At 45.5% G+C, this 15,625-nt stretch overlaps 2 protein-coding genes and 1 long non-coding RNA gene across 13 annotated transcripts; 2 read left to right on the top strand and 1 right to left on the bottom strand.

Annotated features, from left to right (window-relative positions):
* The first annotated feature begins 418 nt into the window (after positions 1–418).
* On the top strand, positions 419–4,045 carry LOC123123572 (non-specific phospholipase C1). The gene is made up of 3 exons (XM_044544099.1): positions 419–1,660; positions 2,937–3,113; positions 3,350–4,045. Exons 1-3 carry the CDS (start codon positions 529–531, stop codon positions 3,664–3,666), a joined length of 1,626 nt encoding a protein of 541 aa, XP_044400034.1. The 5' UTR covers positions 419–528; the 3' UTR covers positions 3,667–4,045.
* Positions 4,046–4,751: 706 nt separating this feature from the next.
* LOC123123571 (uncharacterized) lies at positions 4,752–10,148 on the top strand. Of its 10 annotated transcripts, none has more exons than XR_006460683.1 (8): positions 4,753–5,215; positions 5,547–5,634; positions 5,715–5,882; positions 6,364–6,526; positions 6,812–6,886; positions 6,981–7,048; positions 7,277–7,483; positions 8,342–10,148. XR_006460683.1 is itself a non-coding variant. In XM_044544096.1 (7 exons), exons 3-7 carry the CDS (start codon positions 5,863–5,865, stop codon positions 8,732–8,734), a joined length of 693 nt encoding a protein of 230 aa, XP_044400031.1. In that variant the 5' UTR covers positions 4,756–5,215; positions 5,551–5,634; positions 5,715–5,862; the 3' UTR covers positions 8,735–10,148. The 10 variants fall into 10 exon arrangements, 4 of the variants coding, with proteins under 4 accessions (XP_044400032.1, XP_044400031.1, XP_044400033.1 ...); XR_006460685.1 differs by lacking the exons at positions 6,812–6,886; positions 6,981–7,048 and having other exon boundaries at positions 4,755–5,215; positions 8,342–8,577; positions 8,735–8,902; positions 9,872–10,148; XR_006460680.1 differs by lacking the exons at positions 6,812–6,886; positions 6,981–7,048 and having other exon boundaries at positions 4,756–5,215; positions 8,342–8,538; positions 8,735–8,902; positions 9,872–10,148.
* Positions 10,149–11,067: 919 nt separating this feature from the next.
* LOC123123570 (uncharacterized) lies at positions 11,068–15,356 on the bottom strand. 2 transcript variants are annotated; one of them, XR_006460677.1, is made up of 3 exons: positions 14,825–15,209; positions 13,430–14,681; positions 11,068–12,597 (listed from the first exon to the last, which is right to left on the bottom strand). It is a non-coding gene; the product is annotated as an uncharacterized lncRNA (long non-coding RNA). The 2 variants fall into 2 exon arrangements; XR_006460676.1 differs by lacking the exon at positions 11,068–12,597 and having other exon boundaries at positions 12,853–14,681; positions 14,825–15,356.
* Positions 15,357–15,625: the final 269 nt, after the last annotated feature.

Raw genomic sequence — 15,625 nt, 5'->3', positions numbered from 1 at the left:
CCCTTCTGGTTGCTGTGAACCGTAATAAGTAATCCAGAAACCGGAACTAGATATTTCAAAGTTAATTAAATGCAAGATTTCGACATGTTGAATTACTGCAATGTACACTTGGTAAGAGTTGACCAGTCCACAACTGCAAGCAACGACAAGATTTTTTTTTTTTACAGATTCTCGTGGCATATCCATTCACATTCGTTAAACTAAAAGAGAGAGAGAGAGAGAGAGAAAGAACCGAACGTGGGCCCCACACTGGCCGCGGACGCAGCTACCCACCGAACACAAGATAAACTTACCGCAAGTGACACCGGGCCCCCACATCATCACCAAACCGGGCCCCACCCGTCAGCCTCCCTACTCCAACAGCCTAACCACCTTCCCGGCCCCATCCTACAAGAGCGAGCGCAGCCACCGCAGCCCGCACGCGAAAGCGAAGCCCTGTTGAGATTAAAGGGGGAAAATAAACCCAAACCACTCGCCGAACAGTACACCAACCCCCACCCCCCATCCCCGCCGCCCCTGACCGGCGCCATGGCCGCCGCCGGAGAGCGGCGCCTCCTCGTCGGCCTCCTCCTCCTGGCCCTTATGGTCTCGGCGCACTGCCTGGACGGCGCGGGCCACCACGGCCCGCGCGTGAAGCGGCGCCGCAAGAAGCGCGAGATCCACTCCCCCGTCAAGACGGTGGTGGTGGTGGTCATGGAGAACCGCAGCTTCGACCACGTCCTCGGCTGGCTCCGCGCCTCCCGCCCCGACATCGACGGGCTCACCGGCACGGAGTCCAACCGCCTCAACGCGTCCGACCCCTCCTCCCCGGAGATCTTCGTCACCGACAAGGCCGGCTACGTCGACTCGGACCCCGGCCACGGCTTCGAGGACATCCGCGAGCAGATCTTCGGCTCCGCCGACACCTCCGCCGTGCCGCCCCCCATGTCGGGCTTCGCGCAGAACGCGCGCGGGATGGGCCTCGGCATGGCGCAGAACGTCATGAGCGGATTCGCGCCCGACTCCGTCCCCGTCTACGCCGCCCTCGCCGACGAGTTCGCCGTCTTCGACCGCTGGTTCGCGTCGGTGCCCACCTCCACCCAGCCCAACCGGCTCTTCGTCCACTCGGCCACCTCCCACGGCCTCACCTTCAACGCGCGCAAGGACCTCATCAACGGCTTCCCGCAGAAGACCATCTTCGACAGCCTCGAGGAGGACGGCCTCTCCTTCGGCATCTACTACCAGAACATCCCCGCCACGCTCTTCTACCAGAGCCTGCGCCGCCTCAAGCACCTCCTCAAGTTCCACCAGTACAGCCTCAGGTTCAAGCTCGACGCCGCCAGGGGCAAGCTGCCCAATTACGTCGTCATCGAGCAGCGCTACTTCGATTGCAAGGAGTTCCCCGCCAACGACGACCACCCGTCGCACGACGTTGCCAGGGGACAGAGGTTTGTCAAGGAGGTCTACGAGACGCTGCGGGCGAGCCCGCAGTGGAACGAGACGGCTCTCATCATCACCTATGATGAGCATGGTGGCTTCTATGACCATGTCCCCACGCCCGTCGTCAAAGTGCCTCAGCCTGATGGGATTATTGGCCCTGACCCTTACTACTTCAAGTTTGATCGGCTCGGGGTGCGCGTGCCCAGCTTCCTCATCTCACCCTGGGTTGAGAAGGGCACCGGTGAGCACTCCTTAAGTAGTAGTACTTCTCATGTCATGTTTTTATTATTTCTGCACATCTAGTTTTGCTGCCCTTTATCTTCGAATTTAATGTCCATAGGTAAAATTTATTGATCAACTCTAGCAACAGGGATGAATTGACTTGCAAATATTATTAGCTTGCGCTGTGTTTTTGATAGGAAGACTAACTTGAAGATGAATGATGTTAGTATGAATTTCTTGTTGATTTTGCATTGAAGCATTCACTTGGTATAGAAGCATGTAGTAAGCTTGTTTCTAGTAATACATATCGATGACCTGAGGGCCTCTGCGTTTTGAAATGTTGCATATGAATAATACAAGATTTGTAGTACCCATCTTACCTAGTTTTTTTTAAGCGCTAGGCGCTGAGGGAGTGGCGTGCCCCTGCTTAGGCGCCTAGGCACACTTCAGCGTTCTGTACGGACGCTTAAACAAGGGCACCCAAAAAACAATTTTCATAGCATGTTGTAAGTCATGTATATTAAGCCTAAAAGCGCAAGCATGTTTAGGAAGGAGATATGAGGAAGAGCTAGAGGTCAAGGGAAGGGGAAGAAAGCTGGCAGCGGCGAGGTCGGGGAAGAAAGCCCCACATCTATCTGGCTGCACAAGCCTTGCTCTCCTCTGTTTTTCTCATCCCGCTCCCCTTTGTCTAACCCTAGGCGCCCGAGCACTTTTTTCAACACTTGTTCCAAAAACGTAGCGGTAGGCCTCTGCGCGCCTAGGCGTACGCTCAATTTTTCACTGCATCTTACTGATGGTAAGCTGCAAACATCCTCCTGCATTCCGGCAAGTATCCATGTGGACATGTTGTTGGACAACTAGCTGTTTTTTGGCTTTGTCAGCAAGAGGTGGACTTGCTTGCTATTTCATTCTAACACCATCTTTGGTTCCTATTTGCCCTTTATTAATTTGACAAATCCTGGAGCCTCAACAAGTTGCTTAAAGACTCCATTTGGAAATTATGCTGCTACAGGAATAGGAATTAACTGGTTTTTGATTGTTTACCTGTGTTTTATTTTGATTGGAACGGTGGATAAGTAGCTGTTTACAGACTTTGTCGTCAAGAGGTGGACTTTCTTTCTGTTTCATTCTAATGCCATCTTTGCTTCCCGTTTACCCTTCTATTAAGTAGACAAAACTTGGAACTTGGCCAGTAACTTAACCTCTCCATCTTGAAATTGCTCTTTTTACCTTTTGTGACTTGCTTCGTATATCAATATCTTAGTACTAAGCACCTTGCTTTGACTTTTGTGCAGTGATCCATGAACCAAATGGTCCTGAGGGAACCTCACAATATGAGCATTCATCCATCCCTGCGACAGTAAAGAAGCTATTTAATTTACGTGCTAACTACCTGACAAAGAGGGATTCATGGGCTGGGACCTTTGAGAGCTACCTCAAAGTCCGAAAGACACCAAGAACTGATTGTCCAGGTAAATAATTTGTGTAGTTCAGCATGTCACTACACTATATGTTTTGAGGTATGACATAAATAGTTGCCATTTTTTTGGCATTATGCCAGCCATGGTTAGTGAATGTTCATAAAGAGAAGTACATATTGGAGTTAACAATGTTTACAATTGCTTTTCAATGTGGATTTGTGCCTTTGTGGATATAAATGGCCGATTCTGTTGGCATCCTAATCACATATTAATTTTATTCGAAACAGAGAAACTCCCAGAGGTTACAAAGTCCCTGCGACCATTTGGTGCTAATGAAGATAAATCTCTATCGGAGTTTCAAGTGGAGTTGATTCAACTTGCCTCTCAGCTCAATGGTGACCACGTGCTCAACAGCTATCCGGATATTGGCAAGACGATGAGTGTAGGCGAAGCAAACCGCTACGCAGAGGATGCTGTCTCCAGATTCCTGGAGGCTGGAAGGATCGCTCTTAGGGCTGGTGCAAACGAATCTGCTCTGGTGACAATGAGGCCCGCGCTCACCAGCAGAGCCGCAATGTCCACCGGCTTGTCATCTGAACTCTGATGGACTGTTACTGGATACTGCCAACAGATTCTGCATCACGATTACCGGCGCTACATGGGCTGCAAGAGTACGGTAGCATTTATGTAATGGGTATTAGATCTTGCACATGGATTTTTTGTACATATACGCCATGATACTTCGTATCTGAAGCTTACTTCAGCGGGCCCTCGTGGTTTACGCTCAGGAGTATCACCCAACGACGCACCAGATGCATGCCAAATTCCCCTTCCGGATAAGCTGTAGCTGGTGTTGTACCTATTCAGCTCTCTACTGTACCTGCTTGTATAGCAGTTGAACTGCATCGTAAGGAGTATTGTACTATGAATGATTGTTGGATTTGGCCACCTGTAACTATTTGCATCTGTCTGGATTTGATACAGTTCTGAATCTTAGTTTCACTTCAAATAAAGCTGTCAAATGTCAGGAGGGATATCTCCTAACTCTTCATCTTTCATTCTAAAAAATGTATTACCTCCGTCCAAAAAAGCTACATTTAAATGCGCATGTATCTAACACTACAACATGTGTCATCTGATCCCCTTCAGTTGGCAGTTTGTTGATCTGCACATCCAGCCCCGCTTGTCATCTCGGCATCACTTGATTAAAACCGTTTTGTACTTGTCGCTTGTCGCGCCAAGCTGAGCAAGAACACAGGATGTTTGACAGGGACTTGTGTTGCTGCCCATGGACGCGGTTATGATGCATTTGTCCTGATCTGTCTGTCATAGTTGTGCAGGCAGCTCCCTGACTTGTCCGCTGGTATTCTTTCAGATGCGAGGAGAGTGAATCTACCAGGCATCCAGAACTATGTTAGTTGGGAGAACATGAGCGTTCTCCGAGCTCAGCGACTCTCGGCCGTTGGATCGTTTACTTGATGCTTTCTCGGCCGTCGGATCTCGCCCTCGGATGACCGTAGCCGTCGGATGAAGAGGCGACACTGCTACAATGAATAGTCCCGTTCCCTGGCTAAAGATCTCGTGCCACCGCGGGTAATAACCGTGCCCCGCAGAGGGCATTTTCGTCATTTCCTGTGGTGGGTCGGTGCCTGCCGTACGGTGGTTGGCTCGGGATGGATGAGGTCAAGCAGGGCGCCGATTGGGTGATAACCCTAGCATCCACTCCCCGTCGCCGTTCCTCTCCTGCCGCCTACCTCACCTCTGCTGCTCTCCCCACCGTTCGTCCCCTTCCTGCCATTCGCCTCTCTCTGCCGCTCGCGCCGCCGTCGCCATCGAAGATCTGCTGCTCGCGCTGCCGCTTCCTGATCGCCTCGCGCGTCACGTCGTCGGGAGGAGAGGAAGGTCGCGCTGCTCTTCCCCGAGGAGCGCGCCGTTGCGCCGTCAACGGGAGGAGGCCAGGCGGAGTGACGGGAGGAGGTCAACCGGAGCGCGCCCTCGGCACCGTCTGGCGCGTTGACGGGAGGAGGACAGGTGGTGCGCGTCATTGCAACCGGCTAGCACAAGGGCGGAGCCATCAGTAGCGGTGGCGGTTGGGCTGATGTGGACATGGCTGCAAGCTCGACGTGAGGCAGCGTTAGCGACGAGCTCACCAGGTACATCTCTCTCCCTCCCTAAAGAATCTGGAGCTAGATATTCAGACTGCTTGGGCGTGGAATAGAAAACTTCCTAGCGATTTGGTTTGCTGTTCATTCATATGGAGATGCAGATCTGGCTGTACATTCGTTTTCTCATGATTGGTGTTCTTCAATTTTGGAGGAAGTGCTCACTTATCAAATTCCAGTTGTACGTTCATCAATTGTTGTATATTTTGGCCTGCAAAGAGTAATGAGTCATGTTTATTTGCCGAAATGTATTGTTTTTATTGTAATTGGTTTCTACACTCTTTAATTGGTTTATGACTTGCCCATTGATATTCATGTCTAGGTAGGTTCCTGCAAAGGGGATTTAAGAGATGTTCGGATCTAGCTAAACATGAAGACTGAACTGATAGATTTTGTCTACTACCTATCAAGTATGCTATGCAAAATATGTTTTCAAGTAACTGTACCCATGCGTATGTGATGAAGCTGATAATTTTCATTTTATCTCAAGGTTCATTCGTCCACATTTATCTCCTTTTATGGTCAGTGGTGAAGAGGGCACCGCATCCGGGTACCAAAGCCATCCATGCCATTCCGTACTCCTCTCATCATACACTTGATCATTTCTTTGTTGTGGATGTCCACGGCAAGAATGAAGCATGGACCTTCACGTCCCTAGGTATAGCAGATCCTCATCCCTTCCTTTTCTAATTTATTTTCATAGAATAGGATCAACACCCACAGTTCAGTCTAGGTTCATAAAGTGTGTGCATTTATCTCCAATGCATTTCTCACAATCTGAAACTTCTTGCTTATAGTTTGTTAAGGTGAAGAAATCTGCTTAGGCTACTGTTTCTTTTTTGAGTATGAGTTCATTTTCCTTTTCCATAGGATGGCTACGACTGAAAAACTCTCTTCAGCTTCTTTTCTCTCTCTGTACAGTTCCTTTTCACTCTGAACTGAATGAAAAATCTGACGGGACTGCACATATATCTTGCACTGAATGTGGCCATATGTTTAAGTAAAATAGTTCAGGTTGTAAGCCCGGCAAGAAATTAAATATGCTTTTAAATTGCTGATGACCAAAGTCCTCAAATAGACTATAGTCTTCTGATCTTTCAGCTTATTGCAGTAATATTATTCCTTCTTCTTTTCTCCAGGCAGAAAAGACATACTGATTTGAAGACCACCTCAATTGTTTGGGATCTGGATTGTCTATACATATTTTGTTGGTGGTTGGCCGATTTGGCCCATCATAATTTTGTCCTGCTACCATGCAGTTCTATGTACCATGCAATTTTTTTCCTCCATCCTGGTCTCAAGGTAGGTACTGCTCCTCAGTAACCACCCCCTCCATTTTTTAGAAGACCACCCCCTCCATTTTGTCTTGCTCCTTTTCTTGAACAAATATTAATATACTAGAATGTTGTCCAAATTAAATGGTACGTGTATAAATGTTTTTTCGACAATTGTCGCAATCTGTAGTTACCATATCTTGCAGTGTCACAAGCTATGCCCCATCCATGTGTGTTATGTCAGAATTTAAAACCGCTAGCACTGATTTTCGGAGAGTGTGCTTACAAGACTGCTTAATTTCTTCTCATGTAGGTGTGATTATGATTTACTTTCTACAGATTGTTTAAGTATCCGATTGGTTGAGTGCTTTGAATATGTACACCTAAGGTGTCCGTTCACCCTTTTGTATTATCTAAATCAGTGTGAATATTTTAGTACCTTAATCCTGAACCGCGTTGTGATTCATGGTCTTTATTTCAAGTGATAGGAGCTGTGATTGACTCACTATGGTGACCATGTCTTAGTGAGAAGCACCGTAGTAGCCTTTTTGTAAGTGGACAATAGATATCATTGTTCGTGGCTTTATACATTTTTAGATAAATGGATTTACTTATGCAAGTAACGATGGTATCTACATAGACTACATGTTTTCTCGTATTTGCCTTGTGTTTTAGGCCAAAGTGGCAGATGTTAGAGATGCCCTCCTAGCAGCAAGAGAATACCACCTCATGTCAATCATCTAATGTTTCCATAACAAATTTGCATCCATTTCTTTAGATATTGCCGAGGGAGCGGCTGATGGAGGCGGTCTGCAGATGGCGTGCGAGTCAAGGAGGTCCACCGCAAGCGGCCGATGATGGGCGCACCGGCGATGAGATCTCCGGTGGAAAGATGCATCCAGGCCCCGACCACCTCTCCACCACGACGTGCCAGCCAGTTCTCTCTTGCCCCTCCTTCTACACCAAATCGCCGTCTCACCCACCAGTAAGGCTCTCTCCACTCCCTGATCTCTATCCTTTCCATCGTCTTAGCTTACAGGGCCTGGTTTGGTACTGGCCAGGAGGTGGCGAGGTACTAGATCCGCTACCATCATAGTTGCGATTGTAGAACAAAATACATCCAAAGCTGACCAAGATGGACCAACAACCATTACCAGCGGCAATGCCTTTTCAGGTTTTCCCTTGCATTAAACTGCAGGTTACACTCACTATTGGTACAGTGTCCAAACAGTTTCATGTCAGATTTAGTAGTATAATTAGGTGACAGAAGAAATTAGACAAAGGACAGTTTGATCCATACACATATGGACTGACGGCGACAACTACATGTCTTATACTCTTATTTAGAGATTTACGTCCGCTTCTCAAAACCACAGAGTAGGTCGTGCCATATCATGTGTGTTACTTGGTCGTGTCCTTTCTTCGACTAGGCACCTTCGCAACCACTTAAGCAACAGTGTAGCACCATGTCTCAGGCTAGAACAGAGGGCTATTGTTCTTACTCATTAGCCACCTAATTTATATGGTTTTGCTATGAACCAATCCTATTTGGCAAAAGATTGCATCACTGTATACAATAGAAGAACCATCTAAACCAGTTATCCTCGACTACCGGTATAATTTGCTTTTGGTGTATCATCCTATCTTTGAACAAAGGGCTACTGTTCTTACTCATTTGCCGCCTAATTTATATGTATGACTGATATATATGGTTATTCTATGGCAGAGCATATTGGTTCTGCTATGAGCCAATCCCTAATTTATATGGTTCTTCTATGCTATCTTTTGAACTAGGCGTAGGCGTTTGTCTGAAAAGAAGTGTTATGCTTTGGTGTTGTTGTAGGTTCCAGAGGGGGCAGAAGAGGAGCCATTTGCACTCACCAGTAAGTTGCGGAAGGCTACAACCTCTCTCGATGAGTACTGCCTCGGCTACAACCTCCCTCGGGGAGCTCCATCTTCCTCCTGCTGCTCTGCTTCGGCTACTAGATCGGGATCGCGCCTTGGCGCGAGGGTGCTGGTCCCAACGACGTGGCCAAGCGGGTAAAGATGAGATGCTATGATGCGTTAGTAGAAAGGATAGTAAGTGCAGCTCATCCATAATCACTAAAAATGATACAATTGTGGATGTAGGTTTCTATTGAAACAATCACTAAAAATGATAAATATGCAAGTGGTGACAGATTGTTGTTACCATGTGGACCTTAAGCTCCACCATTTCCTACTTTTGCTCTCCTAGCCAACCCTAGGTTTCCCGGCAAGGCGATGGTGTGCGAACCATGTGCGCCTGCCTAGCTGTATTGCGGCTCACGGATGCGGCGGAGGTGGCACATGAGCAGATGAAAGAGGAATAACTGAAGCCCCAATGCCTCCACATATTCTTGCTCACCGACAATGGGAGTACTAGGTTGCAAACTCCTTCCCCTTCCCTTATATTTACAATTCCTTTTAGATTATCCATCACCGATGTTGATTGTTGACTGAAATATTTAGTTCTGTTGTTGCACACCATATCTGCACACTATGTGTTTATCTATTTAGTTGGTCCTCACTGTTACTAAAAATAGATAGGTTGTCCACGATGGATGTCGAATTTGGTGTTGAAATTGTTAATGAGAATCTATAGAGTGCCTAATGTTAACCTTTCTTCTATGCCCCAAATGCACTATCAGTGTTGGTCAGCTACAAAGAACATAGCATGATATCGCTGGATTAAAATGGAGGTACATTGATTACAATCCAGCAGAGGAACTCAACGAGTCAAAAAACTCATAGAAAGTTACCAACTCACCTCACACTTGATCTGTTAGCTTTTTTAGCTTTCAGTAGTAGCATGTATGGTCATGTAGATGAGTTATTCATAAAGCTTAAAGGTGTCTCTTTGTCCTTCATTTTTGGTTACTTTGAATCGTTTTAAATGGACGCTGAATCCTACTACATGCTATGTTCTATCATGCTGATCTATAGTTTTGTTGCCTATTCTTTGTGTCAAAACTCTTGCTCCGATTTCACATGATCTAATTAGTGTTCAATACAGAACAACCCTTTTGGATTATGACTAATCTCTCTATTATTTTGTATGGTGCCTCCACTAATATGTCATTACTTTACATTTCAAGTTTTCAGTGTGAAACAATGATTGTATCTCCTGCCACTGAAGATATCTAATGGGGAACATGTAAATGAGACCTGGAAATGAAGGCAACATGTTTTATACATTATTTTGTTTTGTTCATACGACCTGTTTCGGCTTTTGAGATCAGTTTCAAGATCTTGATACTTTGAAGTTTATACTGCACTTCACATAAAAATACCTGGGCATATGTTTTTTTTATTCAGCAAAGTGAACATCTATACTTGGATGCTTTTTCCACAGGCATCTCACTAGTGACTTGATTACTGATGGAAGGATCTCCATGACGATTGATGTTGGGAATCATTTGCCTCTACACCGATGACCCTCTCATGTTGTATTATACAATGAGCTACCATGACGTCCTCCACCGACAGCTATTTGAACCTCAGTGCAAATTCTTCTGTAAAAATGACTCGCATCAAGTCTTTTGCACTTTCCTCTCGACTTTCTAAATGTGGATCATATTATGTGTTATTGCTTTATTTGAGATATATCAATGGCCATGGAGTTTCTTTTATGTGTCACCGCCTTCATACCTTTCTATCCTGAAATTCATATGGTATACTACTGAGCTATCTGGGGTTGGTCCTGATTGGGTTGGCATGTGGCATGTAACTAAACTTATTTGTACTGGACCATTATTGTTATATAACTATCTATACCTCTTTTGGTTAAGTTCCCATCAAAACTGAGGCATTATAAATGTCTATTTTTTGGGTCGGTTCATGGATGGTGCTTTTGTAACCTATATCTTGCTATGTTCTATTTTATATGCAATGCTCAAGTTTCTTTGTTACCAGGTTGGATATGGCTGCACCCGGCAAGGGTGTGGCAAGCCGTATTTTCTACCAGGTTCAATATGACCGCACCCGGTAGGGGTGCGGGGGTGCGGCAAGCCGCACTTACAATCTAGTAGACAGTACTAGAAGAGAACGCGCGCTTCGCTGCGCCAGTTTTTGTTGGCCTCGCAATAATGTTGAGCTCCTAAAAATAGGGTAGCATGCATCAAATCAATTACTAATCTAGAAATAATCTCTCCCAGTTTGCATGCATGTTCTCCAGCCTGGTCACTAAAATCTTGATGTATATATTACATGCAAAAGGAGAACACTGATGTGCAACCATATCTTGAACAGAGATGTACACATACATATATTTTTAAAATACTTTGAGGGGTACCAATATTAAGTGTACGGCATGGTTTATACCAACTGTAGTTGGAGTAGACTTAAATGAACATATACCAAAGCCTAATTTATTGCTTGTTGACTGTTGAGGATTGACTCAAAATTTTAACCAGCCTCTCTGAGTCGTACACAACTCAAGCATATGCAAATACTCCCTCCGTCCGGAAATACTTGTCATCAAAATGGATAAAAAGGGATGTATCTAGACACTCCCTTTTTATCCATTTTGATGACAAGTATTTTCGGACGGAGGGAGTATGTGTAAAATTAACAACTTTTTCCTTGCGGCAAAATCCACTAATTTTGTAGATTAAAAATAGGCTAAGATCAAACTTCCAAAACCATATGCACATTACGTCGCCCAGGCTGTCCGCCGCGCTGATGCTGCTGGCCAGATTAATTGCCATCCACTGCCTCCCTCCTTATCTCTTGTCACCTTAGATCTGTAGCAATGAAACCAACAACAATGCAAGGCTTTTCCAAGTAATTTGATAGTGAAAAAAAAAACAGCCGCAGCATCAGTCGCATTCTAATAATTATCATCAGCAGCGGCATCATGCTAAAAAAGATTTTCAATATCTACAATGTAAAGTTCATTGTTATTTAAAGCTCATACATTCAGCACAACATGGAAGGGTATAACAAAATAACTTCCATTGGGAAAGTACACCATGTCTACCAAACTCTGTTACTTTGTCTGTGCTTCCTTCAATCACGCTGAAAGCTGGTAGAAAAAACCCTAACAAAATAGCAAGCAATGAAACAAAAAGGAAAGAACAGTGGACAATAAATAGTTTTGTTTCATTGCTTTGGGTAAGAAAGAAAGAAAGAAGGCAAAAGGATATATATTTATCCAAATGACTGTAGAAATATCCACCAATCTATTTACATATAGCTTGTGAATTGGTATGACCAAAAACTGAATTTGTATTATGATTCTAAGTGCATTGCTACATAACCAACTCGACAATAATATAGACTACTTTCTGTACTTCAGGAATAAGCACACATGTAGGAAAAATAACAAAACATGTACTTTGGAGCAGATTCTGAGAGGATTCTTGATAGTTTGCATTATTTCATACCATGATGGTATCACGACAACGATGCAAGGGTATCCCAATTTATTTTTAATCTGTATCCTTTCTAAAAGTTATATTACGAAAATCTAAAATAGTGAGACACCCTCATAACACTGTCTGTGTTGAGCCTAGGTGCCAATTTCTAATTTTTTACAACAGGTTCTCTAAAGTTCAGGTACTGTGCTGCTCCTAATAATCTCCAGAAAAGCATGTGGAGTCCAAAATTATGCAGCACATCAATACTCTACTAACTTATAAATTCAGAACATAGACTTACTGAGTAAAAAAATAAAAAAGACATTATTTTATCTCCCATTCTCTCTATATACACATCTTAAGATATAATCTGTAATAGTAGTGGGCAGGAGGTTCAATATACAATAATAAGACGAAATATTGCAAATGAAAATATACAGGGAAAGTCCATTGCCTGTAACCTCTTGCTAATGTAGACTGATATCATTCTCTTGTGTAACTCCATGATTCAGGAACAGAAGTTTGCATCTCAGGTCTCTTGATCATGTTCAGATTTTATTGAATCAAAATGTAGTTAAACATTCCCAATAGATCAGAAGTTCTCACATTTGTGCGTCTTAGTAGCTTGCCTTCTCATAAGCAAGGGCACTCACTTTGCTTCTTGTGTGTTGCAGCTCCTCTGAAAGCTTTGCACATATCGAGGGCCATACAATTTTGTCATCTATAATGTACCAATGATTCAAAAGGAACAGGGATTTCAGTGTGATGAAAAAGAAAAGAGTATGCAGCAACTCAGAATGGCAGCCTAAGCTTATACACCCAACCAATCACACCATTAGAGTGCAAAGTATTAACAAATATTTTACTATGAGCCTCTCTCTTAATTCGCAACAACCAGGAAGCCTTATCCCAGTTATTGAACTGCGCCGTTGCAGACCTGTTGGTGTAAGATTTGCATATTGGTTTCAGAACTTCATTATATTGCTATTGAATGGTCTTATCTGATAGTGATAACATTTTATGTTTGAACTGAAGGGTACATACATATTACATCAAAAGATACTATCTCCATTGATCGTATTTCTATATTTGTATTTCTTCTACAGTAATACTACTTCACAATGACAACTCTGCTGTGTATCTTCACCTTTTGTATTCTTACAACATTTTTGCTGCATCTTTACCTACCCTCAAACATGCAGCTGTTCTCACCAAATAGCACATCTCCCTAATTGGACACACATAACATCAATACAGAGATTGGTCCTGTTGTGCTACTTGCCTCCCTAACATTTATACAACTACTGGGGAAGCTTCCTAATGAACACGGGATAAAGAAACCTATCCTATTGCCTACAACAATGGCACAAAACAAATTCCCTTTTTCTGCCAATATAAGAGGGGGAATATTTGTTCATTTCCAGATATGACCATGAAAGAAAAATGGAACGAAGATCTACAACAGAAAAAAAATAAAGGCTCCCCATTCTCTAACCTGAACACAAAAGGAGTAACCAAGATTGCAAAAACCTCGGGGTGAGAGGTTAGGTTACCGGTGAGCTGTGGGACGAAGGTCACGATGGTCGATGCAGTCCACCATGAGTCAGATCCATGGCAGAAACGGTCAACCCATGTGAATCTGTGGCGCATCCATGGCGGTAGAGCTGTAGGGAGGATATCGCCGCCTGTCCTGCCACTATTCCAGTCGCTAGCCATTGTTGAGGGTACACAAGGGAAGGAGGAGGGGACGGCACGAGTCGGAGCAGCGTAGTCGACGACCGATGGGGAAAACTCGAGGTGGCCGATGACCTATGGTGGTAGAGGGCAGGCAGCAACCAACATCCACGGTGCAGTGGCGGATCCAGGATTGGAGCAAGCCCCGGGCCCAATTTTTTTTTTTTTGTCACGAGAGAAAAACTTAACGTCCAAAATTGCACTCTCATGTTAGAAGCTCCATCGTACCCTTGCCCTCTCAATTTAGACATAGACAAGCCATGTTTAAGAAACATACCATCCAAAGCTGCTTTTAGAGAAGCCGCTCTATGAGCTCGAGCTCTCATCATGACCCCGAAAAGTAAGAGCTTGTAATAGAAGAAATCTTATAACACCCAAAATAATGATAAGACGAGCTCTATATTCTTCTTGGGTCTTTATGGTGCCACGATCCATCACATTTACAACAGATTGCCTTTGATTTTTGAAAGCCACATATTGTTGTCTAGCTTTATTGTGAGCACTATCATGTTTACCAACATGTGTATCAATAATACTAAGTCCATCCTTCCAATTTATAAACCCTACTGTTGTGAATGCCTCAACACCATAGTTTTCTTTTCTAGGTTGCTTAAAAAGAAAGCAATATAAACAAAAGGTTGCCTCCTTAGCAACACTATATTCCAATCAATCGGAATGCTTCTCGAACCATTTAGCTTGAAAGGATCTCTTTTTCAAAGAATTTCCTCTAGTTTCTTTTTTAAATTTATGACCAGTTGGTTGGCATGGACCCATATTTACATACATCCTTCTAGCAACATCTCTAATATCCGGATCTAAGCTTTCAATAGGTTTCCTACGACCAGGATCAGGTTGAATATCACCTTCCCTTAGTTGACCACGAGCAGAATCAGGAATAACAAAAATGTTGCTTTCTCGAGTTGAGATTGAAGGCGGTGGTCCCATTTCTCCAGCTGTTTCATTTTCTGGAGTTGCTTCAGTCCTCCCGGCCCCTTGATTCCCTGCTAAAACTCTGGGTGTAGACACTTCTGTTGCGGCCACGGATGAAAAATATCTCTTCATCTTTTATTTCTACAAAATGAAATGAAATTGACATTAACAGTAGCAACCAGTTTGACAGCAGCAGCAACCAACTCCATAATCAGATTGCGGATAAAAAATGTCTACTCTTTGAAATTTGTATCAACAGACAACAGCCTGAACAGCCCCATTACCAATTCTGGGCAGCAGTCAGCAGAGGGATTGAGGGAAGACGGCGTGGCCGCGTGGAGCCAGGAGAGGTCGAGGCGGCCGGCAGCGAGCCGGCGAGCACCGGAGGCCGGAGCAGCAGGGGACCAGCCCAGGCTGGGCGAGCGGTGGAGGGCGCGGGCGGGCGGCGGACCGCGGAGGCGGAGCAGGCGGAGGCGCGGACAGGAGCAGGTGGGGAGCGGCGGAGTAGGCGAGCAGGGAGTGCGGAGCGGAGGGGATCACCGGCGGGCGGCGGCGGCTGCTGCCTGCGTGGGCGTGGCTGCGTCGATCTAGGTCTGGGCATTGGGGAACGAAGGGAGCAGGGGCAGTCGAGCGGTGGTCTGATGCGCTCGTGGACAGCCGCGGAAGACGCGAGCGGTGGGCTGATGGAGCAACTGCCTGGCCTGGGCCCTAGATGGCTGGATGTGTATTGGGCCAAGCCCCGGGCCCATTTAAAAACATGCATAGGTAATAACTAAAAACAAATGCCACGCCCCGGGCCTGGGCCCTGGGGGCCTGGGGCCCAGATCCGCCCCTGCCACGGTGGGTCATGGATCTGGACTCCGAACGCTGGGTCGAGCCCGCCTCTCGTAGCTCCTCCGTGCTCTGGCCGAGGGGCGCGGCCGTATTGCCGTGGACTGCCGTTGCCAAGCAGTAGGGGCCCACGCCGCCAGACACCGCGCCGAGGTGAGGCGCCCCGCAGATCGGCTATTGGTCGCCGCCGCCGTTGTGTTAGGCAGCATCGTCGTGTTCTGCGAGGAGCGGAGCATGGGAGTTGCGTGCTGGCT

Source organism: Triticum aestivum, chromosome 5D, assembly GCF_018294505.1.
Source record: "Triticum aestivum cultivar Chinese Spring chromosome 5D, IWGSC CS RefSeq v2.1, whole genome shotgun sequence".
In the NCBI taxonomy this organism is placed as follows: Eukaryota; Viridiplantae; Streptophyta; class Magnoliopsida; order Poales; family Poaceae; genus Triticum; species Triticum aestivum.
Note: the sequence above shows the minus strand (reverse complement) of the source record. Positions and strands in the feature narration are given on the sequence as shown.